Source organism: Paramacrobiotus metropolitanus, unplaced genomic scaffold (genome assembly GCF_019649055.1).
Source record: "Paramacrobiotus metropolitanus isolate TYO unplaced genomic scaffold, Prichtersi_v1.0 Parri_scaffold0000018, whole genome shotgun sequence".
NCBI lineage: Eukaryota > Metazoa > Tardigrada > Eutardigrada > Parachela > Macrobiotidae > Paramacrobiotus > Paramacrobiotus metropolitanus.
Window position 1 is genome coordinate 164,812 of NW_026570238.1, and position 26,669 is coordinate 191,480.

The 26,669-nt window shown below is 39.9% G+C and overlaps 4 protein-coding genes across 5 annotated transcripts; 2 read left to right on the forward strand and 2 right to left on the reverse strand.

Moving 5' to 3' along the window:
• Positions 1–1,485: 1,485 nt before the first annotated feature.
• Positions 1,486–6,677, reverse strand: LOC129585713 (heparan-sulfate 6-O-sulfotransferase 3-B-like). Its single transcript, XM_055478512.1, has 4 exons — positions 5,947–6,677; positions 5,079–5,234; positions 2,378–2,538; positions 1,486–2,318 (listed from the first exon to the last, which is right to left on the reverse strand). Exons 1-4 carry the CDS (start codon positions 6,387–6,389, stop codon positions 1,894–1,896), a joined length of 1,185 nt encoding a protein of 394 aa, XP_055334487.1. The 5' UTR covers positions 6,390–6,677; the 3' UTR covers positions 1,486–1,893.
• Positions 6,678–6,727: 50 nt separating this feature from the next.
• LOC129585666 (ral GTPase-activating protein subunit beta-like) lies at positions 6,728–17,422 on the reverse strand. Its single transcript, XM_055478439.1, is given in 15 exon segments — positions 6,728–7,117; positions 7,393–7,885; positions 8,117–8,565; positions 12,667–13,073; positions 13,286–13,345; positions 13,405–13,542; positions 13,611–13,714; positions 13,776–13,918; positions 13,999–14,120; positions 14,202–14,300; positions 14,478–14,835; positions 15,023–15,274; positions 15,359–15,768; positions 16,008–16,209; positions 16,486–17,422. Coding segments are annotated over 15 exon segments (3,798 nt in total). The 5' UTR covers positions 16,861–17,422; the 3' UTR covers positions 6,728–6,931.
• A 2,077-nt stretch (positions 17,423–19,499) lies between these two features.
• Positions 19,500–21,683, forward strand: LOC129585883 (twist-related protein-like). 2 transcript variants are annotated; one of them, XM_055478776.1, is made up of 2 exons: positions 19,500–19,911; positions 20,807–21,683. In XM_055478776.1, exons 1-2 carry the CDS (start codon positions 19,843–19,845, stop codon positions 21,452–21,454), a joined length of 717 nt encoding a protein of 238 aa, XP_055334751.1. In that variant the 5' UTR covers positions 19,500–19,842; the 3' UTR covers positions 21,455–21,683. The 2 variants fall into 2 exon arrangements, with proteins under 2 accessions (XP_055334751.1, XP_055334752.1); XM_055478777.1 differs by lacking the exon at positions 19,500–19,911 and adding an exon at positions 20,260–20,280.
• A 2,181-nt stretch (positions 21,684–23,864) lies between these two features.
• LOC129585880 (uncharacterized) lies at positions 23,865–25,143 on the forward strand. Its single transcript, XM_055478769.1, has 2 exons — positions 23,865–24,261; positions 24,410–25,143. Exons 1-2 carry the CDS (start codon positions 24,075–24,077, stop codon positions 24,910–24,912), a joined length of 690 nt encoding a protein of 229 aa, XP_055334744.1. The 5' UTR covers positions 23,865–24,074; the 3' UTR covers positions 24,913–25,143.
• The last annotated feature ends 1,526 nt before the right edge of the window (positions 25,144–26,669 follow it).

The following is a 26,669-nucleotide window of genomic DNA, read 5'->3' on the forward strand; positions in this document are numbered from 1 at the left end:
TTTTAACATGCATTATGTACTTGCATAATACACTTGTGCTTGTACATGCAGTAAAGATCATGATCCTATGTCGAATATTGTCGATGTGATCCTGGACAAGTACACTGTACACTGCTACCTTTTGCAAACTGGTGCATGCACAACGAAAGCACATATATTCAGAAATTTTTTTATTGCTGGAAAGTTTTAATAAATTCAGTAAGCGACTCCTTCAATCGGTTAGAAATACATCAAGAACAAACAGGCAAATTTTAAACATTAATTCGTATTTCACTGCAATTTGATGAAACCTAAGAATAGTGCTAACCAGCTGCGCGCAGTAACAAATTTAATGTTATCTTTGTGGTAACGATTGCGGATTTTCAAAACAGCGAAGCAAATTAAAAAGCTGAATGCTATTGTGCTACGAATCAGCATTTTAGCACGTACGTATGGAATACATAATTATGACGTTATCCAGTAATAAATCCTGGGTGCTAGTTTATTATAAAGACTGTGGTACTGCGAAGTGCGAACAGCTCCATCCGCGCCGGATCGACGTCAACTGTCTCCGATTTATGCGAGGACAATAGGTATAGGTAGCCGGTAGGTACCTTGCAAATTATAGGCCTAATGTAAAAAGCCTTCCGCGGCTCTTCCAAGCCCAAACTCGAACTTTAAACTTAAAAGGACAAATTTTGCAGCTCATAATTAATCGTATAATTGTACGCAGGCTAGATTCACTATACGATTGCGAAAAACAGAGCACATCGGTATATACTTACGGTCTGTAATAGCTAACACCGCTTTATACACTTTTGTTGGATATCAAAACGTTTACTGGACGAGAACAAGGTTTAGCCATAACGTTTTGACGGGCTCCTGATTTCTAGTTTCTTTGGTTATTTGGTTAGGATGTAATTTTACCTAACTGTTCCTTAACATTTAAATTTCTTTACTCGTATACACACAGTGCATTTGCATGCAAAAGTACAAATAATATTGTGCGTTAATTTAACATTTTATTACGAATAAGTATCCAATATTCATTTTACTGTGATTCACATAATTATTTTTATAATATAATATGCACATTCAATATATACAGCAACGTACGGATCATCAGATAGAATTCGTATAATCTGACAGGTACGGTGTGACCTTTCTGATACTGTCGTTGTGTGCGCGTCAGCCGATGACAACGACAAAACAAAACCGGACGGCTACAGGAGGTTTTTTATTGAATAACGAACTGCAAGCGTACTTCTACTATTACACTGACTGAAAATATTTCTGACGTCCTTCGAGCATGGGTCAGGTCGGAAATGTCACTGACGTAGTACCCGGCGCCGTTGGCGGGTGCCTGCTATGACTGCACTGAAGCCCGAAAAGCCTGTTGAATAGTTTAGAAACTGTTCATTTTTATATTTTATACAGCTTCTTCTTCCATACACCTTTTTCTGCGAAGATTAGATGTTATTGAACGGTGGTGAGTTATAAAACCTCTCGACATCAATTTTCTGGTTAGTGCATCACACTGATTTTGCATTCTGCAACTTGTGCTTTTCATTTTGCCGGTATTACAGTAACTAGAAACACGAATATCGGATCAAATATTACCGAACATAAAACCAAAAAAGAAATACTGGTACTAAAGGAACAGAACTGAAAGTAGGAACAATAACAGACGAAGTCACTCATGTACGCAAATAGCCAAAATGGCACATCACTTCTCCCAAACCATGAATTTTTCTACCAAACGACCAAGAAACAGGACACAAAAACTCAAACATAACCCCATAGAAAATCATAATAATAAACATGGACGACCAAAATCTGAAAGACGGGCTTGAATGGCATACAATGATCCAAAAACGTCAGGTTTATTAGTTGGCCTCCGTCAAACATGGCGGACTATTGCCCAACAGAAAATGTCCAATTTTTCACCGTCTCTAATCGCTGACGAAATACCTTAACGGCAAATTCATACAGCTGAACATCTAAGGCAATACGTTCCAAGAACAGCTCGCGCTGCTCCGGTGTCAGCGTAAAATTCTCTCCTCGCGCAAAGTAGGATCCATTCAACTTTTCCGCAAAATGCAACCCGAATGTTTCTTCAAACAGGAACTGAGTTTCGTCAATCTGCTCCACAATACCAAAGAAAGCCATTTTAAGGAGATTGCTTTTGGCACTGGCCAAGATCATATCATTCCGCTTTAAGTCGTTCAAGTAGTTTCTGTCGTAGCAACCAACCAATTCCAAGTCGGCCAACATGCGAGTCTGGCGATTTACGGCGAGATTATCCGGACACTGAAGAAATTCGTCCAAAGTAACGCCCTCTATAGCAAAAAATGTATTTCAATAAGCACTGTTTGTGCAAAAACTGACATCTGTTTACCCCAAGTATCGCCTTCGAAACACGGATGGATTTCGTTACGAGAGGCGAATCGGCCACCACACCAGTGCCTGGAATTTTTCCACGTGGCCCCGCGTTGGACATGAAGAAATTCACTAAGGTATCTTCGGTAAGGATTTCTCAGCAACGTCATATAAAAATATCTGCAAAAGATCAATTTATAAAAAAAATCAACAAATTTCGTGTTAAATATTAAGGGTAAACTGTATTTCAACAATTAAGGGAATATCTACAGAGCCTTACGGATATTTCAACATTTCGTCAGCAAAATACTCACGTCATGTGTTACTGACAATAAAGCAAAGTGCTTTTTTGTTTCTCCTTAATAAAAATTACAAGACTGGTAAATATGATTATCTCTTCCCACTACCGACTGCTGACAAGCAGGTCGAACACAAAGCGCTTTTACAATAAATTAAAGGGCTCTTCAGCTTTAATTACGATTTATTGCAGCTCATCGTCAGATAATTATATATTATGACATGCACTACATGCTACCTATATTATAGGCTATATACTATGAGCTATGGCAGTGATACCACCGAAGCAGTCGGAAATATTTTTTCAGATGTGCTGTCCAGATTTTAGATACGTACATAAACCGGCGCAATATTTCAACGGTTTGTAAATTAATAGGTGTACATAGTATACCGGGAAGGCGGGAACAATGAGGGAAGTGAATGAACTACCTGTACGCAGTCATCTGGTACTGTAACAAACCACAATGCCCAAAACGCTACATGAGGTGTACTGATGGGCCGCTGGCTGGCTGCAGCTTAATCAATAACCTTGTTGTTAAAAACTTCTCGCGATGTTACTGAGAGAAAAGAAAAGACCACTAAAAGCAGCTACCGGTTATTGTAGGCAATCGACGAACGAAACACAAGAAAAAGTGAGAACTCGACCAATCTGGGTCATTTCCTCACTTGTCCCTGCTCTTAGCACCCGTGGATAAATCACTTTTCCATTTAATCAAAACCCCATCCGGCAGTGTGACGCAAAGCAGATTTCGCCAAACCGCCAACTGTTATAAATGTGTCATACATGGACAAAAAGAGATTACACAACGCCCATTATTCTTAATGACTTTGCCCAGTGCTTTTTCACTGAGCAATATTTCTCTCCTCTCTGCCATGATCGTCCAAATGTCAAAGAAAGACGAGGTAGATCAATTTAAGCATGCACAACCGAGTAAGAAAATGATTCCAGAGTGACCGATTACACTCCTCTCATTCCCAGTTGACAACGTCATCAAATATCCATGAAAGCGCAAAACAACTTCAGACTGGCCGCTTTACAACCCAACCAAATAGCTTTCCATCATATGGCGTAACGAGTTGCCAACGCTTCCCATGCCCAGAAAATGGTGAGAGGATACTACAAGATAACTGCCAATCGATAACTCCACAAAGCTGAAGTGGAACTCCTACCCGATGCAACTTTCCCATTTCTGCCTAGGCAATCAATTTTTCCGCCACACAGATTACCAGCTTAACTAGAAAATTCCTCATGCGATAAATGCATACAATTGCTTAGCTAATCAGACGTCAGGGGGCAATAGGAAAAAAACTGTATAATTCATCGAAAGCACGCGTAGCGAAACGTACAACAATACGAGTACCTGAAGAATGGTAGTTAACAGCACAACTGCGCCCTAACAATAAACATCAAGGCTAATTGAAAATTACCGTGCCCGCAACAAGAAAACTTTTAACGTTTTAAGGGATTTGGCCCGGTTCATAGTACCAAATTCGGGTATCCACATGGGAACTTTCGCTGTCGCGCACTCCTAAACACTTTTTTGCATAGCTCTATGACATTTTGTAGCCAAAGGATTTGTATACGTAGGCGTGAAATCCGTTTGCGCGCGCAACATCCGGTTCGGGAGTTATTAGTGAAATAAAATTCCAAAAGTTTAAACGCGCGGAGGTGTACCAAAAGTCTCGTTATGAACCGATGCTATTCAAATTTTGCACGAAAACGCACATTACTATGAAGATCGTTTTGGTACCGAACCAGCTTTCTACCATTTTTCTCAAATTTTAAATTAATTTTTAAAATTTTTGAATTTCATTTAAAATTTGAAAAAAATAGTAGAAAGCTGGTTCGGTACCAAAACGATCTTCATAGTAATGTGCGTTTTCGTGCAAAATTTGAAGAGCATCGGTTCATAATGAGACTTTGGTACACCTCCGCGCGTTTAAGCTTTAATTTTGTTTCACTAATAACTCCCGAACAATGTTACATGCACAGATTTTTTTGCCTATGTATACGAATCCTTTACAAAACATCATAAAGCAATGCAAAAAAGTGTTTGAGAGTGCGCGGCAGCGAAAGTTGCCGTGGATGTATACAAATTTGATGCTATGTACCGGGCCAAATCCCTTAAGTAAGCACATTTTTCAGCTACTGCCTACTGGGCTTGATAACATGTTGATCCAATTCCAAAAATGTACGACCACGACCACATATACGAGATAATTCTCTTAATGGATCGAAAACTGGAGCGCTAAACCAAAAAAGTACGGCCATAAACACCCCTCCCGAACTAACCATAAGAAAACATCTGGACATATGTTTACATAAAGATAAAATAATTTCGACTGCCAGTTTTAGACCAATACAGGGGCTCTGCTGACCTAATTTTCACATGCTTAGTAATAAACGTTTTAGTATTACTTACCTTCGTTTTTCCGGAACGCCTTCAGCCTGATCCAAAACTTGATCTACGCAGCTGGTTAGCTCGGTCCAGTCAGCATGTAACCCACACTTCCATCCCGTAGAGAATCGGCTAAACAGCCATTCTTTCGATTTATTCGATGGTCGATAGCATTTGCATCTAAATACACAAAGGACCCGTATACGAGACATATTGAGTGGATGATGGTTAGGGGTAGTTAGGTCATAACCTTAATCGATGAAAATTATTTAATCCCTGCGCATAAATAACCACCAAACAGCTACTTAATGAATCGATTTTTAATGCTCAAAGCAATAGGTATTGATAGCCAGCACGCAAATCAGCTATCAATCCGAATCATGCACAATCCTGCGCTCCCCACGGAATGAAACAGTATAATGAAATAATTAAAACTGATTCATTACGTATGGTCCATAAGGTTCATTCATGCGATTCCACGCCATAGCTCTACCAATTCATTCAAAATTAATTAGTATTGTTAGATGTCAATTTTATCATTGACGTGAAAAGAAAAGATACAGAAATCTTTGTAAATCACAAATTTATTATGAATTGGCTACGAAGTATTAAAAACCGCGAGAGCATTCGGTAGAACGGATGCATTAACTACTAAGTGCAATGTAACCACTAATCGTCTATTCTACATCGTGTATAAACGCATAAACTTCGCTCCAAATTTTATTAAAGTCCATATTGCCAGATCACCTAATTTTACGTCTTTTTTAAATGCTTCGGGTTTAAGCGAGTGTTCCCTTAATTTACAGTTTACGAAATTTTTATCTCAAAACTGTCATATGGCATTTCAGTATTCGTAATAAAACTATCGAAATTATGAAAATTCAACACTCACCTTTTCGACCCTTCTCTACAGAAGCATGTTCGGTTACCGCTGCTGGGATCGATGAGATTCTTTACCATATTTTTCCCGAAGGCAGTACCACCCGTTTTCTGAATGTGCAAAAATACTAATACATCCGAGCTGTCGACGGAAAACTCCGCATCCAGTTTCTTGAGAGTCCCGTTGGCGTGCCACAGGGAAATGCCGTTGTCACGATATCGGCCCATCACCGTTTTTCCCACCTTCCCCAGCCCTGCCTTTTGCGATCGCGCCACTTTTCCCAATTTCTCCTCGTCCAACCATGGCTTGCGGTTGCTGTCCAGGTAATCAGTCACCGTGTTTTCCCGGCAAAGCCATTCCGGACAATAGGCTCCAAATAAGTGTACAAACTGTACACAGACTAGACAAACAATGCCCAACAATACAACACGTTTCCCCCACGACACCATCCGCATCGGCTTATCCGGAAATTCGCCATAAAATTGTGTCAACAGAGCATGTTTCCGGCATGGGACGATGTAATGCCACCGGGTTGTGCTTAAACAAATTTCCCCACTAACTACAGCACAACACTCGCCAGCCGCAGCGGCTTTGTCGATCGAAGAAATCCCGAATTTCCTTCGGGCCAAATCCTTTCAGATCCGATTAAGTCCCATAGAAAATAAGAGCCCAATCCCTTGTAATCAGCTAAAGCTGCGTAAATATTCGGTAAACGACATCGGTAATGGACGACGGTTCATACAACTTCATGCACACATGCGCACAGACATCCACGAAAATCATGTACCGGATAACTAACTATCTATACGAGTACTAATTAATTGTAAGAGAAGACTATTCCATGATTACATTACAACAGGAAACACATTAAATTGGGAAAATGTAAGGGTCACAGAGCGCATACGGTATTTTGTAATTTGAAATTCGCTCGTTCTTTCAATTTTACCTTTATTTCTACTATATTAAGTAAGAGTTGCAGCAAGTTACGCAATCTAGATCAGCAGAACCTTTCGGCACACTTAAATCTAATAACATCTGATAAGATCACAATACCTTCGGGAACTGACTTAGGAACAGCTTTGGACTTCGCCGGCTTCCGATCAAATAATTCTTTCATTTTAACAGGCCATGCCATTGAGAGTAGAAATTTCCGATATTCTTCGCTGCAATTCTCCACCGCATCCTAATGAAAAAGATCATTGTCTGCACGATTATTATGGTATAACTCTATGTCTATCCTATAATATTGATGTCAACTACCTTAACTGCAACAATCAACAACTGCATGCTTCTATGACACGAGATAAATCGTATGTTTGGTAGAGGTCAACAGTCCATAATACATACCTGCAGTATACCTGAATTTCATTTTGAATTCAAATAAATGCATGACGAGTCGTTATGGTACTTACAAGTTAATGTTCACAAAAGCACCTACGTAAAGGTGACAGCACTTACACCACTCTGAACAATTTCGTCGACAGTATTCCTCCCTTTCCTTATACAGAATGTCAACATCCAATCCAAAGGACGAAAGGATACTCGATCCAAATTCACCATGGCTTCTTTCAGTGCAGGATTAGTATGGTCCAGCTCAACCGTGTAGGGTGTGCGGTACAGCGATCGGGACTCGATTAAAGGCGGTTTCAGTCCCATATGATACAGGAACTGTGAAACAATTACAGCTTCCGCATCGCTACAAGAAAGACCCCAATTCGAAATATTTTAGCATGACAGGAAGGTCTGAACGTTAAGGAACTGTGCCAACCTGGAAGCATGATGGTCCATATGGATGGACGGGGGTTTGTACGGTGCATAAGAGCTGGGCTCTGGCAAGGAAAACACTACTTCGCGATCCACCTGTTCGAACACTTCGCTAAACATGGCTAGTTCCTTTTCCAGTGTTTCGTTATTTTTGCACAAATCAGCAAAAGTCGGCAGCATGTCGTCTCTAGCAAAGTAACAAATCCCTGTAAGCTTTTCTGCATACGCAATGGCAAATGAGTTCTTCTGTTATTCTCTTTGCGAGTATAGTTTGCGCAAAGGTACAGTAAATGACTACTTCTGTTATTATGTTTTGGCCAACTTATAAGTCAGTATAAGATAATATAATGACAGATGCATAAAATCCGGGACCTGCGTACGACAGCGTACCGACACTGTCTTATATTATTCTTCTTACGCCTTGCATTTTTCGATTTTGCTGTATCCTGGCACTTCATTTCTAAAAGCCACAAAATCCCAATCGGATTCCCTTCCCAACCGGATATCCTGCTGGTCATGATGTTGCTCTGCCACTGCGCACTCAGGTTTCTCTTCCACAGTTTCCGCCTTCTTCTTCGTACCACTGACCGTTGCCACTGGTTGGAAAACGAACGCGCGCCGACATGTCAAAGAACGCTGTACGACATGCACCGGCCCACCGGATCCCGGGCCGCAGTGAATGGCCATAATGGATGTTCCATCGATCGTAAAGTACAGGAAGCGGTCTAACGGGCTCGTAACGAGATCTTCTTCAGTTACAACGTTGTCCGCAAACTGGAAACATCCCGGATCGTTGTTGGAACCAATTAATTCCAACAGTACCAGCAATACTAATTCAGCCGCGTCACGAACACGCGTGGAAATCAACTGGAAAGAGTGCTGCAACGACAAAAGCAGGTATTTAGGATTAAGCAATGGTACAGATAATCCAACACTAAGAACGCAAATAGACGAATTAGCAAATTAAGCAATGCGGAAAACAATCATGACAATTGCAGATCACAGAAAACTACTTACCGTAGGCGTACACATTTTATTTACCTGCGTGGTTTTTGGCACTCTTTCGGCATTAGGTTTGTTTCCGGTTAGGCCAATCTCCACTACCTCGGTCACCGTGCTCAAAACCTCCTGATCTTGCATCAACACCGGTTAAAAGACCAAGATACTAACTTATAAGAATAAAATATTTTATATGCAATATAATACTCGTATTATTAGAGGCTTGGGCAGAAAACACCATAACCATACCGTAGCCATCACTATCGTTGTAGTGGGCCGCCAGAGGTGATTACAAAATGCTCAACAGGCCATAGCTGACTCTGGGTCCCTTTAGATTTAGCCTCGCACTGCGTGAAACGATCTCTTTCAAAAATAACATTTACAAAAGTTTTCTCTATTCAGTGTATATCTGGTTAAATTGCTGTTGAGGAGCTTAAAGTATCACCATAGCCGTTTATGGTATTCACATACCAACGTCCATAACCATATATATGGTTAAGTGTTGGCTATAGTTTTAAATGAGCGTGACAGTATCAGTATTTTAAATTATACGTAATGACGCGCTATACGGTAGTTAAGATTTGCCATATTTTATTTAAACTTCTTTTAAGAACACCAGAATTTTAGATTTTTACATTACAATAAAATTCGACACGCCTACACAGACTCCAGAAGCGGAAAAGGCAAACTTTATCTTTTAGGTGTTCTTCTATACAAGTACTCGTACCGTTTAATAACTCGATGAAACAAGCCAACCACCCAGAAGCAGAGACAGTCAGTATATTAGGTTCTTGCAAATCTTTAAAAAAAAATCCAGGAAAGTAATACACGAAACAAAATTTCTTAACACTTATTTTAATTGTACATTTGCAACGAGCTTCGGTGATTCTTTTCCGGACTATTCGTTATCTCTTGAATAACGTTTCTCCGCCGTATAATGCCAGGTGTGTAATTCTCTAGCGAGAGGCGCTTCCGACTGAACATATTGGCGACGCAATCACGTATCAATCCGCCTAATGCCGCGTGCGACACAATCATGCCGTTTACCAACGGTATAAACGCCAAAATGCTGTAAGAGAAATCGTTTATTAGCACCGTACCAAGTACACAGGTAATAACGGTAAAGTAAACTTGTCAGCACCGTAATTTAACCATTATTTCTTCATCTACTGAAGGCCCCGTTCTAACAAAATTGATTAACCACACAACTAAAAAAGCTGCTTGTGTTTATATAAAACTCCTTCGAAACATTTAAAAAGGAGAATCGCTCGACGTAGGGGACCAATTTTCCTGGCTAATAACCAATCCTGCTAAGTGACCCTGACCACAGGGCACAAACATAGTGACAGACGCATCTTCCAACTGGTTTACGAAAATAATTACACCGATAGTAAATTTTTTTTATACAATCTTGTGGTGGCTGAAAATCGAACTTCCAGGTATATACAAATAAAATCTATCATGCGTAGCTTACAATCCATATTTCAGCGTTTCATACATTCGAGCAGCGGAAACAAATCGTCATAAAGTTGATGGCGTCTGCTCATCGCTCCAGACTGCATTGCAGTGTAAATCAAATTTTAAATTCATCGATAACAACGAAAACAGCACTACTGCTACGCTTGCTGACAACGCCCGCATAAAAAACTAACTGTTGTGATTTTATGTTTTACATAGCTTCCAGGGCCGACTGAACTGGCTGTTAAACATAATAATATGGAGCATGACATACGTGCGGGAAATACGAAGTCGTTTTTATCGTCCGAACATTCCATCCAGACCACGGCACAAAGTGTTTCGACCGAAGTGCGAATTCTGGCTTGGGAGGAACGCAGCCAGGACAGCGGATTGGATCGTGATGCGAAGATCCGAAGGTTATAAGCCGAACATTTACTTTTATGTCGTTATGCAAGCTACGAGTAATAACCCGGCCCAGAATCTACAAAAGGAACCAAATTCAACCAAGACTCTCCTCCGAATGGTAGTACCGTCAAAAAAAATTACCCGACCAATTTTAACTGATATAAGAATGAACATACAAGATTTTTGGCACAAAAAAAATCATACTCTAAACTTTTAATCACATCCTCACTGCGTTAATTACTCATCTCTGGCCGCCTTGATTAGATTTTAAACACCGTAAAGACGGCAACAATCCATAGCGACATCGACCAGCAAGCACCATCCCCATCATGGAAATCCTAAAAATAACGATGGACTGGACAGACGTGTGAAAATCATGTACCGGATAACTAACTATCTATACGAGTACTAATTAATTGAGAAGACTATTCCAATTACATTAAACAGGAAACACATTAAATTGGGAAATGTTAAACCATGTTTCTGAATTTGAAATTGCTCGTTCTTTCAATTTTACCTTTATTTCTACTATATAAGTAAGAGTTGCAGCAAGTACGCAACTAGATCAGCAGAACCTTTCGGCACACTAAATCTAATAACATCTGATAAGATCACAATACCTTCGGGAACTGACTTAGGAACAGCTTTGGACTTCGCCGGCTTCCGATCAATAATTCTTTCATTTTAACAGGCCATGCCATTGGATAAAATCCGATCTTCGCTCATTTCCACCGCATCCTAATGGAATTTCCACGATTTTATGGTATACTCTTTCTTCCTATAATATGATGCAAACCTTAACGCAACAATCAACAACTGCATGCTTCATGACACGGATAAATCGTATGTTTGGTAGAGGTCAAATCCAAAATACATACCTGCAGTATACCTGAATTTCTTTTGATTCAAATAAATGCATACAGGATGTACACAAGTTAATGTTCACAAGCCCTACGAAGGTGACAGCTTCACCACTCTGAACATTTCTCGACATATTCCTCCTTTCCTTATATGAATGTCAACATCCAACCAAGCGAAAGGATACTCGATCCAAATTCACATGGCTCTTTCAGTGCAGGATTAGTATGGTCCAGCTCAACTGTTGTGCGGTAAGCGATCGGGATCGAAGGCGGTTCAGTCCCATATGATACAGGAACTGAAACAATTACAGCTTCCGCATCGCTACAAGAAAGACCAATTCGAAATATTTAGATGACGGAAGGTCAACGGAATGTGCCAAGAGCATGATGGTCATAGGATGGAGGGGTTTGTACGGTGCATAAGGTGCTCTGAAGAAAACACTACTTGCGATCCACCTGTTCGAACTTCGTAACATGGCTAGTTCCTTCCAGTGTTTCGTTTTTCCAAATCAGAAAACGGCACTGTGTCTAAAGAAAAATCCGTAAGCTTTTCCATACGCAATGGCAAATATTCTTCTTTATTCTCTGCAGTATAGTTTGCGCAAAGGTACAGTAAATGACTACTTCTGTTATTATGTTTTGGCCAACTTATAAGTCAGTATAAAAATATAATACAGATGCATAAAATCCGGGACGCGTACACAGCTACCGACACTTCTATATTATTCTTCTTACGCCTTGCATTTTTCGATTTTGCTGTATCCTGGCACTTCATTTCTAAAAGCCACAAAATCCCATCAGTTCCCTTCCCAACCGGATATCCTGCTGGTCATGATGTTGCTCTGCCACTGCGCACTCAGGTTTCTCTTCCTTTCCGCCTTCTTCTTCGACCACTGCCGTCCACTGTTGGAAAACGAACGCGCGCCGACATGTCAAAGAACGCTTCACATGCACCGGCCCAATCCCGAGTGAATGCATAGGACACGATCTAAAGTACAGAAGCGGTCCCGGATCGTTGTTGGAACCAATTTCCAACAGTACCAGCAATTGTAAAGCCGCGTCACAACACGCGTGGAAATCACTGGAAAGAGTACTGCAACGAAAAAGCCGGTATTTAGGATTAAGGAATGGTGGAAATCCAACAACGAAAACGCAAGACGATTAGCAATTAAGCAATGCGGAAAACAATCATGACAATTGCAATAGACAGAAAACTACTTACCGTAGGCGTACACATTTTATTTACTACGTAGTTTTTGGCACCTCTTTCGGCATTAGGTTTGTTTCCGGTTAGGCCAATCTCCACTACCTCGGTCACCGTGCTCAAAACCTCCTGATCTTGCATCAACACCGGTTGAATATGCATCCAAGCCACCAAGCATTGATAAGCTAAAACGATTTTATTATGCAGATCTTTGGAGTGATTTCGCGACGGACGTTGTGCCTGGTCACGAATATATTGGCATAAACTTAGAACCACCATTTTTATAGTGGGCTGCGAGAGCAGATTATAGGACGGATGGCCATAGCGGGACGATGTATGCAGGAATTCCAAGCAAGCGTACGACAAATTGTTGTCTTGCTGCCACGCAGGATTCTGCAAGAAGTGCGTGATGGCAGTGTATACCTTGTGTCCAAAATTGCTGTTGATTTCTGTAATTATTCAGTAGCCGTATTAATATATTTCTACATAAGCAACAGTCCAGAAAACAAAAATAAAAAAAGTGTTCACTACTGACATCATCACACATGTCCGCGACAGTGCCAGTAGTTTTAAATTATACGTAGTGACAGCGGATATTAAAAAGATTTGCCATGTGATTATGAAACGTTGCACAGAACAGCTAGAATGAGATATTCCTTACCCGGAGCTTCTTCCACACTGAAGTGGGTAAAAGACTGCGTAAATAAAACATACAGACTCCCTGCAACCAAGAAATAGTTATTTGTTTGCTCCAAGAGTCGAACCAGCACTTTCTCTTACCCAGAAGCAGCATACAGTTTGCCGGGTTAGTTTCTTTGAAAATACTTTGCAAAAGTAAATCCAGGAGGCGGTAAGACAACGAACCAAAAGTATCGCTGTCAGGTCGTGCAGGGTACATTTCCAATGCAGCGCGAATATCTGGAAACCAGGACTGTTCACACTCTGGGATTAAATTGTGCTGTTTTTTTGTGCAAAAGATAATTAACCTTGACAAGCCAAGAGATCAAAGTATTTTGGCAAACAAACAACCGATGACAATATATGTAATGCCGCGGATCGAAGATCTTCTGGACTAATTTCCGGGTACAATCTACAATCACATGTTTGATAAAAGATGCACAGCCAAATTAGTATTGCAGATGCGAGCTCACTGTGATTTTTCCAGTTTTTGCAACAAGACTACTTCCAGCGCAGGAACAAGCACTGGCAAAAGCGATTCCATACCAACAAAATTAGCCCGGAAGATATCATGACAATTTCGAATTGCACTGGACATTACAAATCCACTTGAATCCTGTGTAAAAATAATTTAGAGAAACAACATTATCTGGAAGATCCCCGTCTAATTCAATATTACAAAAATCCATGGTGTACCTCTGAATGTAATGCCTCAGCCAACACCAGTCCCATGCGCGCTAACAACCCCTGATGCAGCGTTTCGCCATTCGCCAAAAAGGAATACAACCGACATAAAGTTCCAATGGCTTCGGCTCGACCTGCATCAAGACACATACAGTAATAAGAGGCACATATTTTAAAGGTCACCGCTGTGCATGAAAATGATCAAAGTACAAAACCTGGCTGCCAAATAGCGCTCTCGGCAGTCATCTGGAATATAATGTCCAGTGGATCTTTGTGCTCCAATGAGTCATCTTTTTGCTTGGAATGTTTTGCACCTAACAGGAACAAAAAAGTTATGCAAATTTCAAGAATCACATTCAAAACAAACATTACGCACAAAAACGGCACAAACAGTTACGACCGTGTGCGAATACTGCCTGCAGTAACAAAATTCAGGAAATTGAAATTCTCGTCGATGTAAAAATATCGAAGGTTATAAGCGGAACATTTACTTTTAGGTCGGCCAACCACGCTTGCTTGAAATAACCACGGCCCAAAAAGATACAGGAGTCCTTTACACGGCAACCGATTTTCACACCGAAAAGGCCGACCTTTACGTTGAAGCATTAGAGATTCCTTGACAGTTGCTGAATGAGTCTGGTAAGCAGTACTAATATCCTGTGCGTTCGTGCTCATCTCTGGCCATGAGATATCCAAGTATGCGTCCATACTGGCCAACATATCCATAGCGAGATCGACCATCACCGTGATCCCCGTCATGGCCTTCAGAAAAATTAACGGCGCACTGGACGGTGGTCGGGGAGATAAACTGGACAGAGTTGCTCCCGAATCGAATGTGTTAATCGAGATCTGCAAATTTTTAAATTTTATAAAAATCTGACAAATGTTAAACCATGTTTCCTAGAACTAACGATGTTGTTACGGCTTTCTAAACTCCTTTTACATCTAAAAAACACTACCGCTAAAGCAGGCAACGACAAAATACTACTAACTTTTTACGTTAGTACTAACTGGCTACTACTCCAGTCGCACTTACCATATGCATAAGTTTCTCTGGCGGCCTTTTCCCGCTTTCGTTATTCGCGACTTCGGCCACATTTCCCAAAAGTAGGAAGAATCGGATAAAAATCTGCATCAATAAATCATTTCCACAAATTCCTGGGGGAATTTCCATATTTTTCCAGTCCTGATACGATTTCGTTGGATCGGGTGATGCAAACATGATCGAATTTTTTCCGCCTTTTCCGTTCATTTCATGGATCAACTTTTCAAAAAGCAGAGTTGAAATCTGAAAAATGCAGTGCATAGAAATGGTCGCTTTCATAACCATACGCATACAGGATCGTTCACTAACACCGTGGATAAGCCTTACCCGAAGCCATTCTTCAACCACAGGCAATCTATGCCTCCACATACGACACATGTGGAAAAATGTTTTCCAGTAAACCACAGCGGGAAAGCTTTTTTGGCACGCCAGCAGCCACACATCAAACAGAACAGCAAGAAGGCGTTTAGAGATCTGTTGAGCAAAATCTTCGGGATCGGAAGGCGGACTCAGTACGGTATCAGAAACTGATAGGAGCATCTGCAGAAGGACTTCCCATGTTTCAGTTTCTAAAATAGTAGATGAGCGAAAGACATCCGGAATAGTGCGAAGAGCCCGATGACAGAGCATCAGCTGCTTTGAAATCTGCTCTTGGTGCTTTGAATTTTGGTCTTGCTTTGAAGTATGTTCCTGTGGCTTAGTAACTTGCTCCCGTTCCTTGGACGTTTGTTCCGGAGCTGAAAACAAACTGTGTAATAAAGAAAAATCCGTAACCGGAACCATGTGCGGAAATACAAATATGCTTAATTGTCTCTACACAAAGAGAACATAAGAACTTGTTGAAATCACGAAAAAAGGAATAAAACAACTTCTAAAAATTTTGAAAAATATTTACAAACGAAAATACTAACGAGTACACAACTATAAACAATTCCTAGCCTGCGTGCATATAGATAGAAAGTGTACCAATACACACCTGGCTTTTCCCTTGGAACAAACAAACTGGATAAATTCTTGATAATTCTTTGTGCGTACAGGTTTGGGTTTTGCAATATACATTCCGGAACGGATGGCTTTGGTGATGGCGAGAGTGCAGTCAACCAGTCGCAAAAAATAAATGTTGCATCTCGGATAATTTCATGTTCACTGAAATCCAGAGTTAGTGCATAGCACACGATCTAGGGAAAAGACTTCGATCACAAAATGCATAAGTGACAAATTTCACGATACGATTTTAAAGTACATAACAAACGAGTGAAGTACACAAAAAAGATACAACAAAACGAAAAATCCGTAGTTATGGCCTCATGGGATTGGTGAGCAAATCCGTGAAGTAAAAGCTCAGCATTAATATCAACGTGTGAGAAGTCACGTCAGGTCCAATAAATAATAACTGTCCCGTTGTCCGACAGGTGAACAGCCAGCAGAAAGACTACCAGTAGATTTGTACGCACCTCAATTGCATATTGGATGAATTCTTCCGATCCCAACGGCATCCCGTGAGTGCCTCCTTGAAAGAATCCCGTTTGCGCTCTCCCGCTGTCCAGGTTAACGGATACACTCTGCACGGAGCTGTTACTTAATCGCATCTGCAACTCAGTCCGGGCATTGCCTGTCCCAGATGTTAACAAAGGCGACATTGCGGGAGACAGTGCGGGACTGGGAAGGGGATGGCTGGCTGGCGCAGCTGCTGGTCGATCCGCCAAGTTCTTGCAGACACTGCGACACATTTCCACCAGCACTTCCCGTGGCAGTGACTGGAAGGGGCTACGCATAGCCACATCATCGTCGCAAAAAGTCGACGACAGCGATATCCATTCGGGGAACATGCTAGAGCATAAGCAACCCGCTGATACGGCACAACAAACAAAACAACTTTCGTATTCGTGTGTCACACACGGTGTGTGATTTATAAGTTGTCTGTCACGAAATAACTCCAACGATCAAATTAAAAACTTGCAACGTTTCATAGTTCTGAGCTATCCAAGTTCCACTGATTGTAGTTCTCCAGATTTGGCTGATATTGCCTACATGTGACGAAGTCTAGTCAAAGGTATCCGGCTAACTCCCCATAAATCGGGAAATTTGAATTTAAGGGATTTGGCCCGGTACATAGCGCTAAAATCGTGTACATTGACGGGAATATTCGCTTTCGCGCACTTTCAAATACTTTTTTGGGTTGCTTTTTGACATTGTGTAGCCAAATGATTGGTGTACATAGGCGTGAACTCCGTTTTCGCGCGCAACATCCGGTTGCGGAGGTATGAGAGTAACAAAATTCCGAAAAGTTTAAATGCATTCAGGTGTACCAAAAGTCTCGTTATGGACCGATCCTTTTCGAATTTTGCACGTAAATGCACATGACCATGAAGATCGTTTTGAGACGGATCCACTGTTCTAGCATGTTTTTCAAATTTTAAAATGAATTTCAAAAACTTTAAAATTCATTTTAAAATTTGAAAAAAATCGTAGAAGTCTAGATCCGGGTCAAAACGATCTTCATGGTTACGTGCATTTACGCGCAAAATTTGAAAGGGATCGGTCCATAATGAGACTTTTAGTACACCTGAATGCATTTAAACTTTTTGGAATTTTGATACCCTCATAACTTCGCAACCGGATGTTGCGCGCGCAAACGGTTTCCTCACCTACTCGTAGGTATACAATTCTTCTGTACAAAATACCATAAAGCAATGCAAAAAAGTGTTTGGGAGCGCGCAACAGCGAAAGTTCCCCTGGATGTGCACGAACTTGGTGCTATGTACCGGGCCAAATCCCTTAACGCAAAGACCAATTCCAGTGTGGACAAAACATACGCAATTACAGTACGCATCTTGTGAACTGTGCAGTGTTGTACTTACTCGTACATAACTGGCATAAGCAGCAACCATCGGGGGACGTCGTGTAGTGCTTTTGAAATTTTTTTTTATCTTTCCGTTTATTGGTCTTCTTTAAACTAGAATAGCATACATATCGATTCTTTCAACATTTTCAAAAACCATCACTTTTTATTTGTTCAGCATCAACCGACAGAAGTTGCCTAATCACACAGAAAATTGATCTCAATTTGCTCCCGTCAGCGCTGTATTCAAGCATATATATTCGATAATATCTATAATATAGATATGCGTAGAATACATTTCTATAAGTACTTCGTAGTTCGTACCTATACAATACGGTAATAATATTACCGTATCAAACTTTGTTCATGTATAATAATTATACAAGCTGAGCACGGATGAATATTGGCTTGCGAATATTTTTAGAATTTTGTTGCCGTCAAATCAAGCAGTATGTTGCAACATCGTTAGAAATAAGCTGTTTCCTAGAGCGAGCACCCGCCCTTGTCAGCCTTATGGCATCCATGGTAACAAGCTTTAATAACTGGTCTCAGAACACCCGCATGATCGAGAGGTTTCTAACGCATTTTGAAGTCGGAAAATTGGATGAGCAGAAGCTGAGATCGCCGGCGCCGAATGAGAGGGGCCGAAATCCTGGCACAGATAATTAGTATTCATATAATTACAATTATTATTCATGAACAAAGTTTGACATCTGTGCGCCGGTACTAGTATAACCCTATCCCACACAATAATTTAATTATTATGATTGTACGTTTGTACATTGTATACGTGTACATTGTACTAAATATCTAGAAACTAACTAAAATAAATCAAAATTTCATAATATTATCTATTCCACATTATTGTACACTACTGTACGAGTACTTCCACATATACCGTAGCTGCCTACTCAAATGAGTACGAAAAATGGCATCTGCATGTAAGCGCAGTAAGAAACTCTAAATAATTATATTATCGTTTAGCGGGTTGTCTGCTCTTGATGTAATAATAATAATAATAATAATATCTCATAATTATAAGAAACTCTAAATAATTATATCTCAAACTCTAAATAATTATAAACTCTAAATAATTATATCTCATCTCTAAATAATTATAATTAACTAGTAAGCCATAGATCACATTTTCTATTCTGGTTTGTTTGCCAATGAACTCATGAAAAAGCATGCCGCATATACTGTAGATAGATTTATATTTTTTATACTGCAATTGTTAAAGTATTTACTGTAATCCTGGCGATATGATTTTCTTACAACAGCATATTATACTGTAATTAAATTCGTAAGATTTGCACACAACTTTCACGAACTGTTTTCTTCCTACGAGTACTTCTAGTGTATCTGTTGACGTATAACAGGTTCTACGTATGTACTCGTAATTATACAGATTCTTAAATAGACCTTGAAGTGTAATATACTGCACTTTGATACCAGCCAGCATCCAAGCAATTAATTTTGGCTGTTGCTGTCAAAGGCTGGTGTCATAATGATTAGTCGCCTGAAATAATCTTGTACATCATCTGCATCTTTCGCCCCTCCTGCTCATTCTTCACTTACACAAGATAAGGAGAACTGTAAAGATCATGAGAAGGAGCTGATTGAGCGGCCGACTGAGCTCAAACCATCTTAACGAATCATTCCTCTTTGCAACGGAAGAGGCTGTGAATTTTCCGTATCGATAACTCTTAGTGTAAAGCACTTTTAAGATTCGCTTCTGTTAAGAAGAACTGAGCATATTATGCTGTCGACTGATTGCCGGTCTTCTTGTTTATATCACTTGTCTATTTGGAAATTTTCGGTAATATTAGAAGATTGAGTTTCTAACGCGTACGCCGCATCTTTGGCTTTCTGTTGGGTCAAGTTCGATTAAACCCGAACCGATTTCAGCGAAATTAAAATGCGCATTATTATGTTTGTCAACTGAATTCTGTCAAAGTTAGAATCTGCAATGGAATCTTGGATTTTTAATATGTCTCCTAAGGAAGCATCCTGCGTAAGCAGTGCTGTACGCTTGCAGGTAAGCGAAAAACTTAATGTACGGTACCAACATCGACTAAAACGTGATACATATTAAGATAAACGATATAATAAAATTATTATAACTCGACCAAACAAACTTTGCGCCGTGTTTGGCCGTCAGGGTGTCAATAAGAATACCGCTACCGGGGTAAAACATGCGAATCCGATATTCTGAGCAGTGAAAGCCACTCGGATCTTGTCTTTATGTTCTTAGCTTTTTGTCCCCACAAAAGGAAAACAAGGACTGTCGTGATTTATTGTAACAACCACCGGTTTAGGAACCTAGACCGGGCCGGCAATCCACCTGGTGCTCCACATTTTAATATTTTGAAGTGAATTAGCCGAACTCTGCCTGAGGAATACTTTCGTAAGGTCACCGGTTATCTTCTGCACATCTATAGAAAAAGCAAATCAAAGACCACAGGCAGACGTATGAGCACGGTAGCCGAAGTCTGAAATCATTCAGCCCCGCTCTAGCTATTTTACATGCAATAAACGAATATGTATTCTTACACTTCTTGGATCAAGTTTTTGCAGCCAGTTTATTATATTAGGTGATGTCAACTGTTACCTATATATATAGATTCTGCAATAAAAATATCATACAATATTTAACTTTTATACTGACTGCGAGTTCCAATAATAATAAAGCTTACTTGGAGAATTAAGTACAGTATTTACCAAACCTGCACGTATATAGAGAGGTCACTGCGTGCATGTGGCCGCAGTGCGCACATATTATATGCTATTCAGCACTGTTAACAAATAATTGTCTTGTTATGACTTATGGGTGAGTATACAGTAGTTGCGGGTGAGTATACAGTAGTTCACTTTAATGTGCGCAATACCAATTATTAATAATTTAAAAGAATAAAACCGTTTCATTGTTGCAGGGCTTAACGTGCTACGAAAACAATATTGTCGGCAAAGAGGACTCCACAGAGACGATTATCTCATCCCTCGAGGCACAGGAACAGACGAATTGTAAACCCAGACGCCGGCCACCGACTAAGAAGCGAAAGCGTGCTGATCGCGAAGCGAACATTTCGAATGATATGCATATGTCGAATCAGTTTTTGTACGCGAATCACTTCGACAACCCATCGGCGCTAACTGCACTGCCTTCATTTAAAATAAGAAGAAAATTTGAGATTGCCAAAAAACCTGTTTCGTCCGAAGATTTACAGGAGCAAAGAATGTTGGCCAACGTGCGTGAGCGGCAGCGCACACAAAGCCTAAACGATGCCTTCTGTTCATTACGCAAAGTGGTCCCCACATTGCCGTCCGATAAGTTAAGCAAAATCCAGACTCTAAAGTTAGCCAGCCGCTACATTGACTTCCTCTGCCATGTTCTGCAAAATAACGAATATCTATCTTCCCTTCAAGTGCCTCAGGAGTACGAGACTATCAAGTTATTGGGTCATCCTCCGTACAATAATTCACTAGTGGGAAGCAACACGTGTTTTGTAATCAATGAACGCCTCAGTTACGCTTTCAATGTGTGGCGCATGGGTGGTCACTGGCAACCGCCGGGACACTAATACTTTGCAATATTAATCAGCTGTTAATTAACCAGCGGGCGCTCATTAACCAGAAAAGAATGTTTTGTTTTTCTTGAATAACATAAGGATATCTTTCCCTGCATATTTTTTAATATGCCTGAGCCATTCTTTATGTTTGTTTTGATAATAATCCATTGAATCTGACACTGTCGTGTCAGCTGGAGAGGGTGCTTCATGCTGCGGTCATTGAAAGTTGATGAAATAATTAAATCAGTCCAGTTCGAATAGGAAAGATATCGGTTTCCTAATGCAAACTTTCTTGCACACACATATAATATGCTTGATCTGGAATCTGGCAACATGTACTGTACTGTACATAGATATATAGTATAAAATTAAAGCTGTGGAATGAATTAGGTTGCACGAAACACGTGCACGTGTATTAATCGCATTAATTAGACAAGAAAAGCACATGTGAGTTGATATACTCTGTAGGTTATCCCTTGCCAAAGCAATTATTTCATGCTTATGTAATATTAAAGTGCGGCTATTAAGAACTATTCGACACTGGCCCAGAATACTCATATTTTAATAACTGCATACCTTTTACTAGTAGTATACAGTTGCACGCCGTTAACGTTTTGTACATACTCGAAGTATTGCTAATGCACTATAAATTTTTAAAATAAAGATGCACTGCAATTGTGGTTCCCAGTTTCACAAAACAATTTCAAGCAGAGTAAAAGTAAAATATTAAAGTTCAAATCTAAAGACAAAAATTTTAATATCTTGACCGGTTTTGACGATAAATAAGAAGACTATTATAGATTTTGTTTACATAAACGAGCGCTCTTGATCGTATTTGCGCCACACAAGGCGAAGTACACAAGCATAAAATTCCCCGAGAATTGTTTATTCTGGTGACTAGTGCAAGATCCGACCATGTGGATAAGAGGATGTCCTGCTGAGAGATTATTACTGCCTCCTCGATTGATTTGAGCGGTAGCTAAAACACTAGACTCATTCATTATGTCAAACATAGAATTTAATGTTTCGCTGAATCTTTGTTTACTGGATCAGTTCCTAAGTTAGGCACAACATCTGCATCCTACCGAGTAGATATGCCGCCGTTAAAACCCTGACCAACAGACGTGGCGCTGGCCTCATCATAAAGATTCCAAACCAGTCTTGTGAACGCTCACTCTTAAAATTCAAAACCATCAACATCTTTGGCGGCGCTGCATATCTGTGCTGGTTTCAATTAGTGTTTTTTTTATATTATGCCTCCTTTAGTTCATGGTCATTGTCATTACTTTACTCTTCGGAACTGAAATCACTATTAGGTCCGACCAAAATTCATTAACTTCATCATTTTATACTGGCTGGTAAACCGAATACAACGGTGCGTAAACCACACTTTCGTACTCCAAATCTACAACAGTTTCTGTTCAATACATTTTTTCTGTTTAATCTACAATTTGTTTTTGCTGTTCTTTTTCTGTTAATTTTTGCTAACAAGTAAGATACTGCATATCATAAAATCAAATATGAATGATTTTATACTAGAACAAGTCTAGCTAAACGATGATCTAAGTATGCTGTAATATCTGCGTACACTGCAATATGCATTAAATTACATTATTCTGTAGATTTTTAACGGCGTAGAAGAATTTATAAACTAGGAAAAATGCACGTTGGCGTGCATTGGCAGACCGGAGCGCAGCAGGTTTTCGCTTGTGCGAATAACTATTTTTTAACGTGCTACCAGTAGCACTCTTAACGTTAATCAATAACATTAACATAATCAGTACTTTTAACTTAGCAACATACAACATAACCAGCCAGCAACCAATATAATGATACTCCATGCGATACTTGAAGTACTCATACATAAAAACAGAATAAATTTGCCGTATCCCACCGTCCACATCGAATTCAAAAAGCTTTTGATGTTCTTAATTGCTCATAATGGAAAAGCACGCTTCAGATCTTCCTGATCAGCAGCAAACAAAGGCGGAGTATTTATAATCCTAGTAAGCGTATTTGACCTTTTTAAGCTGCTTGTAATATACAGAGCAATATGCGCTCCAGTTTTATGCGTTGCCTTTCGTATTTCTGTCACCAAAGTCTATTGTTTTACACGAATATGAATGTTTATTACTAGTACTGAACGCAATTTTGCCTATAAACGTGGCGCGTTCGGCACAAAATAAAAATACGAGTATTTAAGTATATGATTACTGAATAGTTAGCTGGAATCAACACTGCATCTGCTTCGCTTGTAGAGTAGCAACAACATTTCCAGTAGCAAATTTAAGATGCGTACGAATCCGATCAGAACCTGGTTACAAGTGTGCATGAGTACGCATTACTATTACTAGTACTGTATTACTTTACGTAACACAAAAGTAAATTATGCACTTACGGTTAGATTATACGGTATGTAATTTTTCCGATGATAAACGAACAACGGAATTTAAATTGTCCTTAGTTTAAACTTTAAAGCAATTAGTTACTTAATTCGACTAATCAGAGCAAGTGATCTGTTTACACTGTATGCAAATATTCATTTCAGTATCAGGTTTTGCAGATGTTATAGTAAATTTAAATAAATTTGAATGATTAATACAAACAAAAACAATTTTCACCATGACTGGAGATGGAAAATTTGCCTCCGTTTAGGTTTTTTGCAGCATGGATGTCCTTTGGAATATGTATGACCACAGGCGTTAGCTGCTTGTTACATTTACTCGGGGTGCAGATAGTTTCCGATTCATCTTCCGTTGCACTGTTTTCTCTGGACTATAGTAATAAAACTTCTGTAAATCGAAGTCGCCTGTTTGAACGTAAGTGATCATATCTCGCTACGAATAATATAACTCGACGACGGCTGCCGTGTAAAAAATATAAGATATCTCTTATAACAAATTATAGCATTAAGAAATGATTACGGACAGTCGCATTACAATAATAATCTTGTTTTCATTCCTATAGTGGACGGTTTAGCCAAGTGCCCACATCCTTCCTTATTTTTTGCACAACTCAGCCAGATTACTGCCACTGAGTCGGCTCTCCAAGTGTCATTTTACACTGTGGGTGTTCATTGGGCTAACAGGCATTTCCAGAAGGCTATTTCATTTCCGTTGTTCATCATATGCATTATCTTTGGCATTCTTGCGGTGGTGACCTTTTTAATTAACTGCTACTGGCCAATTACGGATGAAATGGAAACCCAACCGAGTGCTTACAAAATCCGAAAAATTCGGATGCGAGTTCCCCAGAAAAACCAGAAATGGTCTGGGTATATTTACACTCACTTAAGAGGAGAAAGAGATAAAAAGGATAAAAATGATGGCACAAACGGAGTTGATGTTACCGACAGTATCACGACAGAAGAAGAAGAAACAACCTTCGACAAGCAGGCTTTGCGATTCCTTCGAAAAACTATTAGCGCATGTGGAAAAAGATCTGAAAATGATTTGGATGCGGTTCCGTGATAAAAACTGCAGCACTTTAATAATCTGCAGACGAAAAAAATCATGATGCAAATGTGATGGAATTGTAAACCAGCACCTGACTTATGGTTAGGACTTACTATTACGCACGTAAAGTGCATAGAAAGTTGCACCCGTTTTGTTGTTGTTAGTATCGTCAGAATCTGCTGATAATTAAAAGATCTCACCGAGATGATTAGTGAAAAATTTTCCCAATTAAGTTAAAATGAAGGGTTAAAATATTCCTTGTGTTGGGAACAACAGTTACAACAACTGCATGTAGTCTGAATGTAAGTATATTCGCAACATAGAAGTATGCATAAAGCTTCTTAATTTCATATGCTTCGCAACTTATGCTGTTATGCATAAAGACAAAGCATTATCTTTTTATTATTATTATTATCTTCCTGGAGCAGACAACCCATTCATGGGACTTCGACAATGACATCGATTACGTATTACAAATAACAAAATTTCGTGCGGGTTTTGGTGTGTACAGTATTGTAGCGATAGTATTTGTACGAACGATAAGACCGCCCAGTTATGATTCATTCCATCGCGTTATGAATTTGTGTCCCCGTTACCGGCTAGTTTCCTTTCTCATGAATTTCTAGAATTCATTCTTGTGCTCAGTTTGCTACAGCTTGCATCTACTTGATTGTTCCTCTTGCTGAAACCCTTGCTAACAACCTTGCTCCGTTTCTTGAACGCCTTGTCATTAAACATGCCTTGAGTTACGTTGTTGTGTTTGACCGCTTGGGATGAACCTGTGTCATCCCAATCGGAGCCACCTGTGTAATTGCGTTACATCTGTAAGAGCGTCCTCGGCCAGCATCGTTGCCGGCCGTGCCACCTTTCACACCAACAGCCGTTTAATCGTGGTAAAGGCTGATCGCCACCCCACTAGAACAGTAGCCAGATAGGCCACTGTTACAGTATTTTGTGCATCACAGTAAATGTCACTTGGACCACTTATGCACTATTGTACTATTGACGAATAAAAGAGTAAAAATTATGACTGAAATTGTAATAAATGATATGTTAAATACTACGAATTTCATATCGACAATTCACTACTAAACATACATTTTCGTGATGTAATAATGATTACAGTAATAAACATAAAAAATTGTTTTTCTGCTATTGTATCGGACAGTGAGAAAAAGAAAACTGGAAAAAAAGAAAAAACGCCGGCGCCGGGTCTGGAACTTCGGCCATCGCGCCAGGAGAAAAAACCGCGGCAAACGTAACGTTACTTCTTATGTGACACTTGACAGCAAACACATTCGCTCGAATTTTGTAGATTAAGAGTGCAGATATGTGACATATGTATGCTGTTTTACTTTTCAGAATATTTAGACCCAAAGAACTACTTATCATAGCTGCAAGCTCCTCAATAAATCATTAAGTTAAAAAACTAAAAAAGGATAGAGTTCTACTTCGTACGCAGGCTGCTGGGCAATCTGAACGTCCGTGTTATCTTAGCACTGCAAACTGCGGGGGCTTTCGGTTGCTCAATTTCTTGCCTGGCCTGGTAGACCCCTCTTCAACAACCAAGACACTTCGCTTGCGCAGAAGTGCCTTTGTTAACAATCAGCATGCTAAGGCACAGCCTAATCTCAGCAGAACCCCTCAGTTGATCCTACGTGATCCACCGTTCTCTACCCAAGCCCCCCTACCGCGAGGTTACAGCTAGCCCGGTGCACTAGCCGGCAATATATACAAAAAATTTTGTCGCTCGGAATGAACTTCAGGCGTAT

What these genes read in the sequence shown, in the direction of transcription:
- LOC129585713 (XM_055478512.1), bottom strand. Translation starts at nt 6,389, where the DNA reads ATGCGGATGGTGTCGTGGGGGAAACGTGTTGTATTGTTGGGCATTGTT. An exon ending in TGTAGAGAAGGGTCGAAAAG is followed by an intron (nt 5,235 to 5,946) that starts GTGAGTGTTGAA and finishes TTGTGTATTTAG; the next exon opens with ATGCAAATGCTATCGACCAT. An exon ending in GGCGTTCCGGAAAAACGAAG is followed by an intron (nt 2,539 to 5,078) that starts GTAAGTAATACT and finishes GATCTTTTGCAG; the next exon opens with ATATTTTTATATGACGTTGC.
- LOC129585883 (XM_055478776.1), top strand. Translation starts at nt 19,843, where the DNA reads ATGGAATCTTGGATTTTTAATATGTCTCCTAAGGAAGCATCCTGCGTA. An exon ending in GCAGTGCTGTACGCTTGCAG is followed by an intron (nt 19,912 to 20,806) that starts GTAAGCGAAAAA and finishes TCATTGTTGCAG; the next exon opens with GGCTTAACGTGCTACGAAAA.
- LOC129585880 (XM_055478769.1), top strand. Translation starts at nt 24,075, where the DNA reads ATGGAAAATTTGCCTCCGTTTAGGTTTTTTGCAGCATGGATGTCCTTT. An exon ending in TCGAAGTCGCCTGTTTGAAC is followed by an intron (nt 24,262 to 24,409) that starts GTAAGTGATCAT and finishes TCATTCCTATAG; the next exon opens with TGGACGGTTTAGCCAAGTGC.